General features: G+C 32.1%; 2 protein-coding genes across 2 annotated transcripts; one reads left to right on the plus strand and one right to left on the minus strand.

The window, feature by feature from the left end:
• Positions 1-1,372: 1,372 nt before the first annotated feature.
• LOC148603104 (sperm-associated antigen 6) lies at positions 1,373-8,976 on the minus strand. Its single transcript, XM_088552857.1, has 9 exons — positions 8,830-8,976; positions 7,589-7,851; positions 7,027-7,210; positions 6,191-6,396; positions 5,000-5,173; positions 4,512-4,664; positions 3,452-3,643; positions 2,896-3,158; positions 1,373-2,201 (listed from the first exon to the last, which is right to left on the minus strand). Exons 1-9 carry the CDS (start codon positions 8,852-8,854, stop codon positions 2,135-2,137), a joined length of 1,527 nt encoding a protein of 508 aa, XP_088408983.1. The 5' UTR covers positions 8,855-8,976; the 3' UTR covers positions 1,373-2,134.
• Positions 8,977-9,143: 167 nt separating this feature from the next.
• LOC148603105 (uncharacterized) lies at positions 9,144-14,224 on the plus strand. Its single transcript, XM_088553140.1, has 3 exons — positions 9,144-9,225; positions 12,561-12,737; positions 13,858-14,224. Exons 1-3 carry the CDS (start codon positions 9,148-9,150, stop codon positions 14,053-14,055), a joined length of 453 nt encoding a protein of 150 aa, XP_088409266.1. The 5' UTR covers positions 9,144-9,147; the 3' UTR covers positions 14,056-14,224.
• Positions 14,225-15,389: the final 1,165 nt, after the last annotated feature.

The following is a 15,389-nucleotide window of genomic DNA, read 5'->3' on the forward strand; positions in this document are numbered from 1 at the left end:
ATTCCAACCCCTTAATCTGCCTTGGATTTATGTAGTCCAAAAACAACAGACTAGACCATTTGATGCCTGGACCTGCATCGCACTGCAGCTAAGATATATAGTTGGTGAGGAAAATGCAAAGAAAAAGTGTTATGGACAGATATACTGAACTATATGGTACTTAATTCCCATAAAAATTAAGGAATCAAAACTTTCTGATATAATGCACAACAAGATATGATGTTAAGTCTTGCTACAGATCAAGTTTTATAAATTCTGTTAGATTTAGAGGCTTTGCAATGACAAGCTGATACATGATGATTTTCAGTAAATACCTACGTTTGAAGGAGTATTACTCCTTAGACTTAATATGAACAACTACAAATGGTGTTCTTGCAAAATACCAAGTTTCAGCAATTTCAGTTAAGTAGTTTCAGAGGAGTTGTGATGCCAAGCTGATACATGATGATTAAACAATAAATTTCTCAGTTCAAAGGAGCATAACTCCCATAAAACTAAAAAAATCTCAATTTCCTGATAATGTGCACAGCTACATATGGTGTTCTTGCTACATCCAAAGTTTCAGGAATTTCTGTTGAGTAGATTCAGAGGAGTTCAGTGTTACAGATGGACGGAGTCACCTTACTCCTAGACCTGCTTTCATCTTTGGCAACGTAGGTAAAAACCTGTATATACACCTCTGTACACATCAAAACCTTGTATTTTCTACAATGTCAAATAAAAACCCTGTATATAATAGGTAGCATCCTCATAATGTCAGGGTCCCTTTTTCTAATAGAGAAGGAGAGACTGAAATCTTTAGAGAGCTACCATTTGATTTCCAATATGAGGGGCTGGGGTACTGTGAAATTACTATTGTTTGTGTGGTACCAATTTTTCATGGTTTACGTGGGAAAGCCAAACCACGAAATTTGGTTCCCAACAAAAAGGAGATTTCCATTGAAGTGTAAACTGAAAACCTCAAAACCATGAATTCAAGAATCCACAAACTTATGTTTCTTCCCCAATCCATTAAAATTGGTATCCACAAATTAAAGTACTTTCACAGTAAATAAAAAAGAGGTAGGGTGAGTTTTTTTGTCAAAATAATGCAGGATGAACAACAGGACATAAAAATAGTTTAAATACTGTACCATATATATATTGAAAAATAAGAGTCTGATCAAAGATTACTGCTTAAAATATTGTAGGACAAACTATTTCATACTTGCCTTTTCCCAACCAATAAAAATAAAATGGTAGTTAGCTCCCTTGACGCACAAAAAAGATCTGAAGGGAAGCTTAAGTTGTGCTGTATAAAGCAAAAGCCTACCATTTGGCAATCAGAAAGAAACAATTAGCAAGACCCCTGATAAAAACAAAATAAATAATATAAAGAAAATTTTCAGTATTTATTGTAAAAATTGTCAATATCGTAAAAATAAAACAAAAACATAATACATTAATTTTGCAACTATATAAATATTTTGTAAAATTTGTATTTTTAGCTTCCACAAAGCACTATTTCCCATAATTCCTGTATTTCAATTTATCCTCACATTTTAGATAACCTTTTAAATTGCATTTCGTGCCACCTAAATGTTGCAGTGAAATCTTAATTATTTCTATTTCCAATTATAAATGCTGAGATTTTAGATTAATATAAGAGTATTTGAAGATAATCTCAAATTCTTCAAATTACTTTTTTAATAGACGTCAATGGCAATGCTTCTAGCTTTGTGTTTTTTTTATCAAATCTATTTGTTATTTCATCTTAAAGCACCACTACACTTTACCTAGCATTCACTAGAAAAGAAACGAAAGTTGTGAATGCAGAATTCATCACTTCATCTGATATTAGTAATGATCACTCCTTTAAATAAAAGTTTATAATTTTCTTACATTTATAATAACATCTTCGGCAGTCATAATAAATATCACAATTATGGATACATTTATTATCTGCCCTTTTTTATACAGTCTGCTTTACATAAATCAATTTCACATGAACACAGACCACATTATTGTTTATTAAACACAACCATACACGGCTGCTGCATGTTTAATCATATCACATCTGTTTATCGATAAACAATTGAATGAACTAATGAAGATGATATTGGATGAAAAATGATGTAATGTTTTTGATGTCTGTTTATGCTCTTGGGGCGTAGCCATCAACTCTTTCCAACAAAGTATCAGAATATCCTGGAGAGTAATATCTGGAAAAAAAGAAAAGAAGTATAAAACATTAAGAATTATTCTCAGTTATCTGATGTAGAGAATCCAAAATCATACCCAAAGGTGTCTGAGATTTCTTAGGTCAGCTTGATCCTTTTCCTCATATTTAAAAAGTATGCCAACTCAAAATATCCAGCTCTTCACTTTATCTTTGTATTTATAAGACACAGTAAAACATTTAAATGTAAAATTACAAACAGAATATGTTTGATCTAATTTGTAAATGAGATAAGAAAATCTCACATGGCTAAAATATAGGAATACCCTTGCTTGTCTCAAAAGTATTCTCCCTAAAGGTAACATTTTCAATTTCTCTAACAAGGCTCATTGAAGAAACACTGATAGAACATTGAAATATTTCCCCAAAGTGTCAGTGATATCCTTGTCCTGCACTTTCTGACAGTGTATGATACTTTTTCTCACATTTAAATTCGTTTTTATTAGTACACCAATTCAGAATGCTCTGCTTCGCACAATTCTATTGTATTTACAAGATGCCATAAAACATTTTATTGAGACATTCCGTATGTTGCATATTTTACGTAACCCATGGATGAGATCAGGAAATCTCACATGGTGCAAATATGATATCCTTGTCTCAAAAGTGATAAATTATTTTACTAGCTCAAGCTAAATCAGATAAAACAGGTTAGGACAAATTGTATGGTTACTTACTTAACAATTTCCTCTGGATAACAGTTATTGATAGTATTAATATATTCAGCTAGTGCTGATCCAGGTTCAGCTTTGATTTCTTGCACTTTCTTTAATCCTCCTGATGTAACGAATGTTCTTCTAGCTTTAGAATCATGTGGTAAAACTTTGCTAAATTGTCCTACAACGTGTTTCAATATGTTGGGTGGTGCATCATGGAGCAATGGTTCTAACGCAGATAGATTTACACATTTCTGTAATATGTTCTTCAGTGCTTTTTTACTCTAAAAAGAAAAAGAAACAATAGAATTCAAACATGAACAAAGTGATGCGAAATAAAGGTAGGAATATGCAAGTTATTCATGTGACAAGACTCACAGCTAAGTTATTTCTAAAACAAAAGAAATGGGGGGGGAGGGTACTTGGATTTACCAATAACTCATCTAACTCTAATTTGAAATTTCTATATAACTTTTAAAATGCACATAAAGATTCAATATCACAGTAGTAATGACTCCCTATTCAGTCATTTCTACGTAATTTTCACCTCAAAATGAAATTAAGTACACATCTTTACCTTTGTCTGTAAATCTTCAGATGCATCTGCCCTTAAATAACATTGTAATAGTTTTGGTAATACATTGGCTTTGGCAATTGAGTTAGCATGTTCTGGTGTATGTCGGCCAATCTGTCCTAAAGCCCATGCTGCAGCAGCTTGTATGTGATCTTCTGCCTCCTCTGATAAAGCTATAGCTAACACTGTTGTACCCTACAGTGGAAAATAAGTAAGTCAAAGGTCAAATGAAAAAAGGAGGTAAAAAAAAGTTTTTATTCAGTTGCATGCAGTCAAAATGCTGCTTTATACTGTATGGCCAGTTATTTCAGCTGGTATAAAATTTAGCAGTTTAAGAGAAAAAAAGGTACAGAAAAATTTTGGCGGATGATAAGTGGTGCACTAAGTTTTAAGTCCAGAATATATTTTTGCAGAATTTCTTTTGGCCTTTTTAGACAGACCACTAAATTATGCCAAAATAGCCCCCTCAAAAACTCATTCTTTGAGAGATATTTATTAAGTTTTCTTTATCTAAAAAAATATAAATATTATTTCCCTTTTTGAACTATTATATGAAATGCTTCATGGGATAAAAAGTTATCATATATTTTGAAATTTAGTCAAACTTGCATGTTTTTAACAATTATCTGTCTTACATGACTGTCATGAAAACATCCCTATGTAGTACATTCTATGTCAAATTAACCTGTATATCTCTGCAATGGAAGGTCACTTAACACAGGACAGGACTGAATCTAGACATCAATGACAAGGAGAAGTTTTAGTAAAATCTGTTTGAAAAAGAAAGTATTGACACGTTTGTCTATGTAATCTATTACAAAAAACTTCTCCCTGTCAAAGACAAATGGGAGAAGTGAGCACAAACAAGAAGTTTTAATGATTTCTCCTTCTAGATTAGGCAATGCAGGTTTCACTGTTGTTGTTAATATAAAGATCTTTTAATAACATGTCTTTTACCATCTTCCATCTACATATGTAGTTAAGGGTTAAAGGTGTTTTTATCAAACCAAGTAAAATGTAATGTACATGTACATAATTATATATAAATTTAAAATACTGTTACCTTTGACACCATTACGGCTCTTCCTAGATTTTCTGAATGTGCTGCAACATAACCTAACATCATAATTCCTGGAAGTCTGACATTTCCTTTACATTCTCCAATGTAATCAACCACAGCTGCAACTCCTCCTGCATTCACTATCAGTTGTGCCAGCTACGAAAGAGAAAAAGGATATGGAAGAAATGTTTTATACTGGTAAAGGTATGATTACTCTTATAAATATTCAATAATAAACATTCCTACTAGCAGGTTTAGATTGAAATGTTCTATTAAATTAATCATACAATGAGTTTTGTGCACAAAAATGGGCAGATAATTCTTTTTCTGAAAAACATAAGAACAAAATAGCCTTGCTATACCATGTCATCTGTCAATGATTTCTAAATAAATTAAATTACCAATTACTTTTTTTTTTTACATAAATTCAATTTAATTTCTTTGTGATAAATAATGCTACAAATATTCATGACAAAAAATTTCAAACAAACCTCTGGGGTATGTTTAGCTACTTCTCTGATCAGAGTAGCCACATTCTTCTTCACATATTCATCTGGATCCTTCAAGCAAGTCAAAACAGCTGGGAAGATTTCAGCCTCTACCACCATCTCGGCCAAGTCTACAGAATGTTTGGAGATCTGACTGAGGGCAGAGAAAACTTGTCTCTGTAATGAAGAAATACATACATTCATATTATTAATCGTCATCAAATTCATAATTATGTATTAATAATCACTGTTTTTTCAATGTCAGTTTAGTGGTTTTAGTTTAAGTAGATCTATAATATTTTTAATTTTTTTTATGTTTTTCAAATAAACAATAAAAAAGGTGTAAAAGCTCATTAGACTATTCCATAAAATTAGCATTAATCAAAAATTAATCAAGATAGTGTATCATTCAATTATATTGCTGCAAAAGTCTGATGAGAACAATTTTTTTCTTTATCGTAACCCTAATTTAAAATAAAAGACCAATCTGACATACTAAATAGCAATTTAACTGATATACTATTATTAACACTGAAATTCCTGAACAAATGCTGGAATCTCAGATCTAATTGAAATTGAACAAATGTTAATTTTCTCTCTCTTTTTTTTTTTTTGTTAATCTATCATATTTAAATACCAGTGTCACATCATGGTCATAATTGTAGTTTGTTAATTGTTTTTCTGTTCTTAAGTATTGTATTGTTGTATGACATGCCATGTCTATTTATTGTAAATGTGTTAATGCAAATAAATATTGTTTATTGTCTATATTTGTATTCCTTTCCATTGATTAAGTAGTAGACATTGAAAGAGTCATTCAAAATCTGAAAAATGTGATACACCTCCAAAAAAGGGCTACATATTTTTATTTTTGTAATTATGTTGTTTTATGGATCTATAATATGAAATTTGTATTTATTCATTCCAATCTGTCTGATCTTATAAGATAATCAATATTGAAAATCAAATAGATTCTACTGTATAATCTCCAGAGTTATCTCCCTTATTTTTTTAAATCTACAGTGCATTCTATATAATTTTTATCTCCTTAGAACATGGTTTATATGACAAACAGAATATGTATTTCTGTTTACAATGGCAATTAAAAAAATATCAAAAATAAAAATATGTAGGGTTTTCACCCATGAATCACATTTTGCATGACTCTTAGCTGGAGTGCTACTTAAATACTACCTTCAGCTTTGCATCTGGATTAAGAATCATCTGGGCTAAGTGAGCAATGGCTCCAGCATCAACAACAGTCTGAGCAAGTTCAGGGGAGTGTTTACAGATATCACTTAAAGCTGATGCAGCAATTCTCTTCAGAGACAGTTCTGGTTCTTGGATACACAGAACCAGTAGAGGTACAGCTCCAGCATCAACAACTGCCTGGGCTAGTTCTGGAATGAAAACAAATTTGTATATTTTAAAATAACATATACACAAAAACAAATGTTTTAACAACTAACAAGAGGTATGTTTCAACTTATAATAATAAAAGTAGTTCAGGATAGTACATACAATAGTGCTCTTGTATATCCAATATCTTAAAGAAACATCTGACATCAGGAAAATAATTAAGTAACACTCCAGCTAAGAATCATGCACAATGTGATTCATGGTTAGAAAGCCTACATATTTGATATTTTGTTTAAAATGTTATAGCTAACAGAAATTAACATATGGCTTTTCATATAACCTGTGCTCTTAGGAGATAAAAATTATATAGAATGCACTGTAGATTTCAAAATTATATAGGAGATAACTCTGTAAATGACTGTCAAATACAACAGAATCTATTGGATTTTCAATGCTGATTAACTCCTAAGAGCAGATTTAAATGAATGATTACACATTTCATAATATAGACCCATAAAACAATTAATTACAAAAATAAAAATATGTAGCCTTTTTTGGGATGCATCACATTTTTCAGATTTTGCATGATTTTTACAAGGACAACTACATAACACATAAATCATTAAACCGTATCAGTCTGGTCAAAGACAAGAAGCTTGAAATGTACAAACCAGCATTGTGTCTTGCGATGTATCCCAAAGCCCAAGCTGCTGCTTCCTTCACTCCTGGATCAAATTCCTCAAGGCAGATTACCAAAGCATCTAAAGCTCCAGAATCTACAACAGACTGAGCCAGTTGTGGGGAATGTTTGGCTACGGCTCGCAACACAAATGCAGCTGCTTTCTTGTAGAATCTCTGCAAATATTCATAAATATTTCAAATGAAAGTCATAATAATGAATGTCCTGGTGAATTGGACGAAAAGGAAAAAATAAAATTTACATGTCGATGATGTATTGTGAATAGAAAAGCGTCATAAATATCACATAATACCAACGTAACAATACATTTAAAAAATGACACTGTCCTCGCATTGTGTGGTGATATATACATGTATTCTCAACAATGTATGATTAACATAAATTGAGTGACAGAACCTATCACAACTATTAATAAAAAAAGAGTTTTATTTCACATGTTTCTAAAATATTTGTTGCTGCATAATAGAAATTCTAAAAATATTAATATCATTGCTACAAATGAAAGTTAACATAAATTTCATTCCTTAACTCACATTTTGTTCTGCAAGGGAGTAAACCAACTGTGGTAGGATGTCTCCCTTCACAACGGCCTCTGCCAAATCATCATTGTAGTTGGCAAGTCTACCGAGGGCTAATGCTGCAGTTTGTTGGATTGTTGGAACAATGTCTAACAGCAAAGGTCTGAGCAATGACATAACACCAGCATTCTGCAGGGTTTCAATGTTGGCTGGCCGAGAGGCCAATTCTGCAACTGTCTGAACAAATGTTGTTCTCGCCTTTTGATAGTTCTCAAACACTACAAAAACAATTCAATGACATAAAATATTTTATTCCAAATAAAATTTAACCCAATGACCTGACAAGCATACACATTATATGAACTTAAAAATCATGCAGAAATCCCAATACTGTGTATTATGATTCAAGATTGACTATAGACAAAGAGTAGTTCCCATCAGAAAGGGAATCTACATTTATCAAACACACTGATCTACTTACTGGTAGTTTAAACAATCAATTGGCAAGGATTTATTGCTTCATTATTGCATATGGAGATAACTACTCTCTTGCCAGTGGCCACTGAAGAATCTTTTGAAGAAAATCTCCTAAAGAGCCACTGAACAGCTAAACTATGAGACCATTATGATGAATAAACAATAGCCTAATTTCCTGCTTCCAGTCAGAAAAATTTAAATGTAAGGTAAGGAAATTGGGAATACAAACAAAATGTATGCCCTTTTATCAGTTATATTTCTTTTTTGTTTTTGCAGGTTTCCTCTTTAGCATGTCATGAAAAGAAGCTTCTCGACAACAAATGTTTCAAAAACAAGAATATATCTTGGAGTTTCATAATAAGTGTATTTGTTCTTTACTATACAGTATAATAATCATGCCACAAGAAATGTTGATTACAGATATGAATGTAAATAGAGCTACAGCCATTAACATCTGTAATATGGAACAAATCTGAGTTGAGCATATCATTTTTTGGGACCTTACAATCCTAATAATTATGACATTCACAGAGCCATTTTTTAATCTGGAATTTATATTACAGCCTCCAAAAATGACATAATATCTGGACCAGGGACTTAAAACCTAGTTTCCTAAGTTTTCAAGTACACATGACCTGGAAAAGCTTTTATAACAGCCAGTAGACCAGGTTACTGTCATACTGAGCCTGGCCCTGAGTGCTGATACCAATGTCAATGACAAGTTTGAAATTCTCTATATAATTATAAGAAATTGTTTGAAAAAACATGTGCTACCATACCTTGTAACACTTGTCTTTGGCTCATTGTGCCTGCTTTTCCTCGTCAGATCTACGTAATTATGGTCTAAAACACCAAATAAACTTCTTAACTATGCACAACAACTGTTTTCCTTGACTGCTTGTGAGGTTGTCAAGGGTGTATGGCAACAAAACAGATTCGCAGTGAATGTCGGGATCGACCCTGATTGATCGATAAAATAATAAAATGAAAAAAAAAATTAAGTTTGTGCATTAACTTATTCAAACAATGATTAATTGTCATGATTGCGTCGATTTCACAATATTTTAAATTAAACTAGGTAAAAACTATTTACTTTAATGCGATCCTACAACATGTCAGCCCTCTGTCGATTTCGTCTTCCAAATTTTGTAGGAGCTCTGTTTTCACCTAAACAGGTAGTTTTACACGCAGATTAATCGCATTTTAATTCTGGTTTGATCTCATGTACTTAGCGATTACACCAAGTAGCTATTTTTTTATTTTTTTTTTTTGTGCTAGCTTTCAGAAACATGACGATTTACATTGTAGCCAAATGTAGGGGTTAATGTTTGCAGCTAAAGGGCATGAAATTATATGAAGCAGGCATTGCCTTTATGTAATTGTCTATAAGTGAGCATAACATTTCTTCTTGATCAAGTTTTTCTGTAAATTGCAAATAGTTGTAGGCACATGTATGAGCAGTATTTAGTCAGCAGAGTAAGTTAACTATTCAAATTTTGGACAATACTCATACATACAAGTTTATTGATCCTCTTATTTAACATATTCAGCTTGTAAAGCAGGAGGTATATAGTGATCATGGTGTCCATCCATCCTTTCATCTGTTCTAATCTGCCACTCCTCTGAAATCACTGAATGGAATTGAATAAAACTTTCAGATATTCTGTATTACATGTACAATTTACATGATACCATTGTGCACCTCCTATTATGTTTTTCAATCTGAACTACTTTTTGGGGTTTATGTAGTATCCATGAAATATTCAGCAAACTCATCGTACACACATTTGCACTTTGACTATTAGATTTCGTTGCTACGGCATTCTTGTATATTGAGTTGAGTCAGCCATTATTAAAAGTACTACTGCAAATCCTTTGTTTTCTATGATGTTTCAGTTTCCTGATGTAAAATATGGACTTTGTCATTTGTCAACCAAGGGGGGACCCTTTTCAAATCAGAAACTCCGCTTAAACCACTGAATGGAATTTGATGTACAATGTAATTTTGACAGATTGCATTCTTTCATATTTATTACATGGTGCCATTGTGTACCTCCTATTTTGTTTTTGAATGGTATCGGTACATCTGGTCCATCGTCCCCAGTTCTAATCCACAACTCCTCTGAAACTGCTGAACAGAATTTGATGTTACTTTCACAGATTATTCATCACATGATGCCATTGTACACCTCCCATTTTGATCTTCAACCTGAATGCTTGAATCACATATGGGGTATCCAACCTGGAGGAAAGCAGGGCGTATCATCAAGTGAGCTTTATTCACTGTTTTTCTAGTTAGATAAAAGACTGTCATTAAAATATATGAATTACTATTAAATAGAAAATGTATATACATGTACATAATTACATGTATGTGTGTTTTGAACTTGTTATTGGAGCCAGATCGGAACTTACATATGTAGTTTGGGAAGAAAACAAAATGGACGACATTGATTGCAGTGTTATGTTCTCTTATTGTAAAATTAATTATTTCAAATTTTTAAAATAATTATTAGGGACACTTATTGTTATTTTACATATACAACAATGCACATTCTCTCTGCGACATATCCGGACAATGAATTTTTGTTCTCATCATTCTGCACCCTGCTAACTTGCACATGCATGTTGCCATTTAGGTTTCCACTCGTACTGGGGCTTTGCCACAGATTTAGCTGTGCTTGCTTTGAAAAAGATATATTTTGCACGAAATCTGAGTTGAAGGACCTTGTTGCAAAGGTGTACCCATTTGGCATACTTTTAGATGATGCTTACATATAAATAAAAAAATCTTTGGTTGATTAAATTCAATTCAATATTTTATTTTAAAGAGTATATACATGTAAGAGATGTGATCCAAATATGATACATAGACATTTAAAACTTGCTGGATGCATCTAGTAAAAACATTGTGCTTCTGCATGAAGCATCCTCATGATATCAGCTGTATTTTAACTTGTAGAATAGAATTTTTGTTCTTAAATCATTAAAACTATTCCAAAAATCATGAAAAATCTGTTCAACGTTTTTTGACAACCAGACATGAAATGGAAAGTTGCTAAGTTATTCACATGTATACATGATGTTCATCATATGATTTTTTTACAAAAAAATAAATTATGAAATTTTCCATACAATATTGTGACAAAAAATTTCAAAATGAGTAAAACAAATTCTTTTAGAAAGAAAAAGTTACATGTATATTTCACTATGAAATCTGTTCAGAACTGGATTTTTTTGTTACCTGTACGATGTTGTACTTTTGTGACATGCTGACTTTGTGTGATCAATTGCATAACTGAAATGAGAAACTCTTGATTTGAAATTTAAATATTAAGAGGGTTTAAAATATGAAAAAAAGATAATATATGTATGTGAAGTAGCAGGTGTAAAATATGTTTCTTGAATAAATGTTGCACTTTTACCTCTAATTGGTGATTTTCTTTGGACTTCATTTAAACCAATTTAGGCAGGTTGAAAATCAGATATTTGTTTTATGTTGAACTGTGAATAATGCACAAAGTGAATATGCAGTCATGTCTTGAAGGTCATTGTGCAAAGTTAAACTGTAGTATTACCCCTAAAAAACTTCCAGTTGTAGTTACTTACCAGCACAAGTACCGTTAGTTATGTCATGAAGCCTGTAAACTCTTAACAACATATTCAAAATGAAAACGGAGTAAACTAATTATTTTCAAAGACTATTACTGGTAGTATTACAATGTATATGGAGTTATGTCGTGAAGCCTGCAAACTGTATAAGTATGTTTTAAAAAAAAAAATGATGCTGACTTTACTCTACACAATTTAATATGGATGACATGCATAATTGCTGTCAGATATGGCTTTGTATGATTGTACATGGGACATATGTACATGTAGTACTGAATGCATAAAATAGCGTAGCATTCAAATTGGTTTTATACCAGGAAAAACGGGGTACCTACCAAGTTCATCTGGGACTCAACTTTCCGAAAAGTGATGAGTCCCAGGAGTCACCATGAAGAAATATCAGTGAGAACCCTGGTGATATTACATGTATAAACAGTTTACATATAGAAAGAAATCTCAATGTATATAATTACATGTATATATCCAACAATGAATAGTCATACAGTCAGTCTTGATAATTCATATCACAATCAATAGTGACTAGACAGGAGAATGGTCCCTGTATATATACATGTATAAATTTAATAAACTGAAGCCATTGTGAGCAAGGATGTTTATGATATATTTTTAGCTACATTGTACTGTGGATGTTTATGATATATTTTTAGCTACATTGTACTGTGGATGTTTATGATATATTTTTAGCTACATTGTACTGTGGATGTTTATGGTATATTTTTAGCTACATTGTGCTATGGATGTTTATGATTTAAGCTACTGTACTTTGGATTTTTTTTCTTCAAAGTGAATGAATAAAATTTCAGCAATTACCAAATCAAATATCTAATATGTAATAATATTTCTACCATGTAGAGTAAATATACACCTTGTATTTCAGATATCTGGATGTCGACAGAACAGTAATAAACCTCACAATCAACACCCGGAGTCTCCAAAACCTGGGGAATATGATCTTACTATGAAAGGAAAACCAACAGATAAAAAGCCTTTTCCAATGGTACTAGAAGCCGGGAAAACATATGCTTGGTGTACATGTGGAATTAGTCATACTCAGGTAAAATAATGGTAATATGAATTACTCCATGTAAGAATCAATAATAAAAGTGGTACATATTGGAAAATTCTATTTTTATTATTAATTATAATTTTAAAAGTAATCAGGGAACAAAAATTGTCGCGGAAATCAAAATAATGTAATCCATGGTCAAAGACCAGACATGGAAAACAGACATGCACAACAAAGAACATAACCAAAATAATATATACAAAGAAAAAGTAAATGGGCAACTCGGACTCCACTAAAAACTGCTGGGATCATGGACCAGGTACACCGGTAGGGTATGAATAGTTCTAACCATAATGAGAGGTTTGTAAAAGGCTTAGCCAGTTTTGGTAAGAATAAATTGTCTATACAATTTCCAGTGCAGTGGTATGAGCTCTTTACATGTATAAATTTACATTAAAATGTCAGGGGTATTAGACATTTTCTCTGGTCAGTTTTCACCCAGGAAATGATTCATTTATTTATTCTTCCACAGTATATATAAAACATACCCCTCTGAACTGTATTAAGAGTAATCAAGGGAACCAAGGTTATAGCGGTAATCAAAAGAATGTAATCCAGGGACAAAGACCAGACATGGAAAACAGACGTACACAACAAAGAACATAAAGTAACTAAAATCATACATACAAAGTAACAAAAGTAAATGAGCAACTCAGACTCCACTAAAGACTGGGAGCATGGACCAGGTGCACCGGTAGGGTAAGCGTCCTCTGCTTTTTTAGAAACACCCGCTGAGTTGCTCATAAAAAGTCAAGTCCGGGGTAGACAAACGAGGAAAGGAAAACCATGACCCGTTGAATAAATCAGTTTTCATGATTTTTTAAAATTTCCTTTATAATAGAGATGATTCCAAATGTAGTCACAGTGAAATGTCTTAACTGATCCCAGAATAAACCAAAAAAACCTACCTAAACCAGAGGCTGTTTTTACATCACTTCATATTACCTGTAGTTAAAATGCATTTTGAACTTAACACCTTTAGTGAAGGTTTTATTGTCAATTGTTTATTTTCAAATAGGAGTGACCTCCCTTTTGCCAATAACTACATGTACTTTAATGTGTATGACTTAAATTAAAAAACTGGAGTTCTTTTTTTTTTGTATTTCAGCCATTCTGTGATGGTAGCCACAAAATGAAGGCACAAAAGAAAAACATGCCACAACGTCCTCAGTTCAAACCTCATAGATTTCAAGTGGAAGAGACAAAAAAATACTGGTTGTGTTTATGTAAACAAACAAATAATCGACCATTTTGTGATGGAAGCCATAAGTCAGAAGAAATTCAAGGAAAAAACTTTTCAGTATAACATGCCAAAAGCAGTATTGAAATAAAATTTCAGCGAAAGGTTATGGACGCAAAGGTCAGCCTAAAGCAGTAACAGTATAGCGAAATAGACAATGCAGCTGTGAGAAATAATGTGTGGTACATGTTTTTAACAGAGATCCAACAATTTTATATAAAAATATTGAATAGCATTCTGTGATGTTAGTCTTACAAGTCTTACTTGTGTATGCTTGAAAATCACTGGATTTTGCCTCCTTTTGGAAATCACTGGATTTTGCCCCCTTTGGAAATCACTGGATCTGGCCCTCATTTGGAAATCACTGGATTTTGCCTCCTTTTGAAAATCACTGGATCTGCCCCCTTTTGGAAATCACTGGATTTTGTCCCCTTTGGGAATCAGTGGATCTGCCCCCTTTGGAAATCACTGGATCTGGCCCTCTTTGAAAATCACTGGATCTGACCCCCTTCTGTCACTACTTCAAAACAGTAAACATGAAGATGAATGGTGAATTTTATTTTTCAAGTTAAATGATCACATCCACTTTTTGCATACATGCTTTGTCAAATACTTGCTGTAATTTCAAATTGAGAGCATTTTTCGCTTGAATTGATAAAAAATGAAAAATAAAATTTGTCCACCTGCCTACATTTTGGAAAATGTTGGATAAGAACCTGGGATGTTTTTTTTTATGGTGGCATTATCATGAGTTTAATGCAGGACTTTTGCTAGTTCTTTTTGAGACAACCCAATCAAGTTTATAGATTAAGCTGTTTGGAGATATGCCTATTTGCGTGTTTGGTATCCATGTTTTTCATGTTTTTTTTTTAATTTTGAAAAAAACGAATTGTTGTCAATTTATAAATATTATGGTACATTTTATTTTTTTTTTATTAAGAACTGTTGATTAATACTTTCAAAGAGACATCCCAAAGAAGACATTACGATTGGAATAGACTGGATATTTTATTTGGAATACACAGGCTATTTTGTTTGGAATAAACCATGTATTTTGTTTGGAAATATACAGGTTATTGTTGTCTACATTCATATTAGGAAAAATATCAGGTGAAAAAATATTTTCATAATGCTAACTTAATCCAAATATTTATTTTTATACAATTCAGATTACTATATTTTACTTCTACAAACCTTTGTCTTGGTTAAATTAATCTAGAATATTTATGCCTGGTTAATAGTAACTTTTTATCTGTATTACAAGTAGAAAATTGAGTCAGACTAGTACAAATCAGGGTCAATTGGTCTCGTCTTGAAATGCATGAAGTATCTGTCACAGGATGTTTAACCATAATCAATCAATCAATCATTTTTATTTAAATTAACTTGTTTATTAACTG

The sequence above is a fragment of the Perna viridis genome, chromosome 11, assembly GCF_037379345.1.
Source record: "Perna viridis isolate PV_CMFRI_1.1 ecotype Kerala chromosome 11, ASM3737934v1, whole genome shotgun sequence".
Lineage (NCBI taxonomy): Eukaryota > Metazoa > Mollusca > Bivalvia > Mytilida > Mytilidae > Perna > Perna viridis.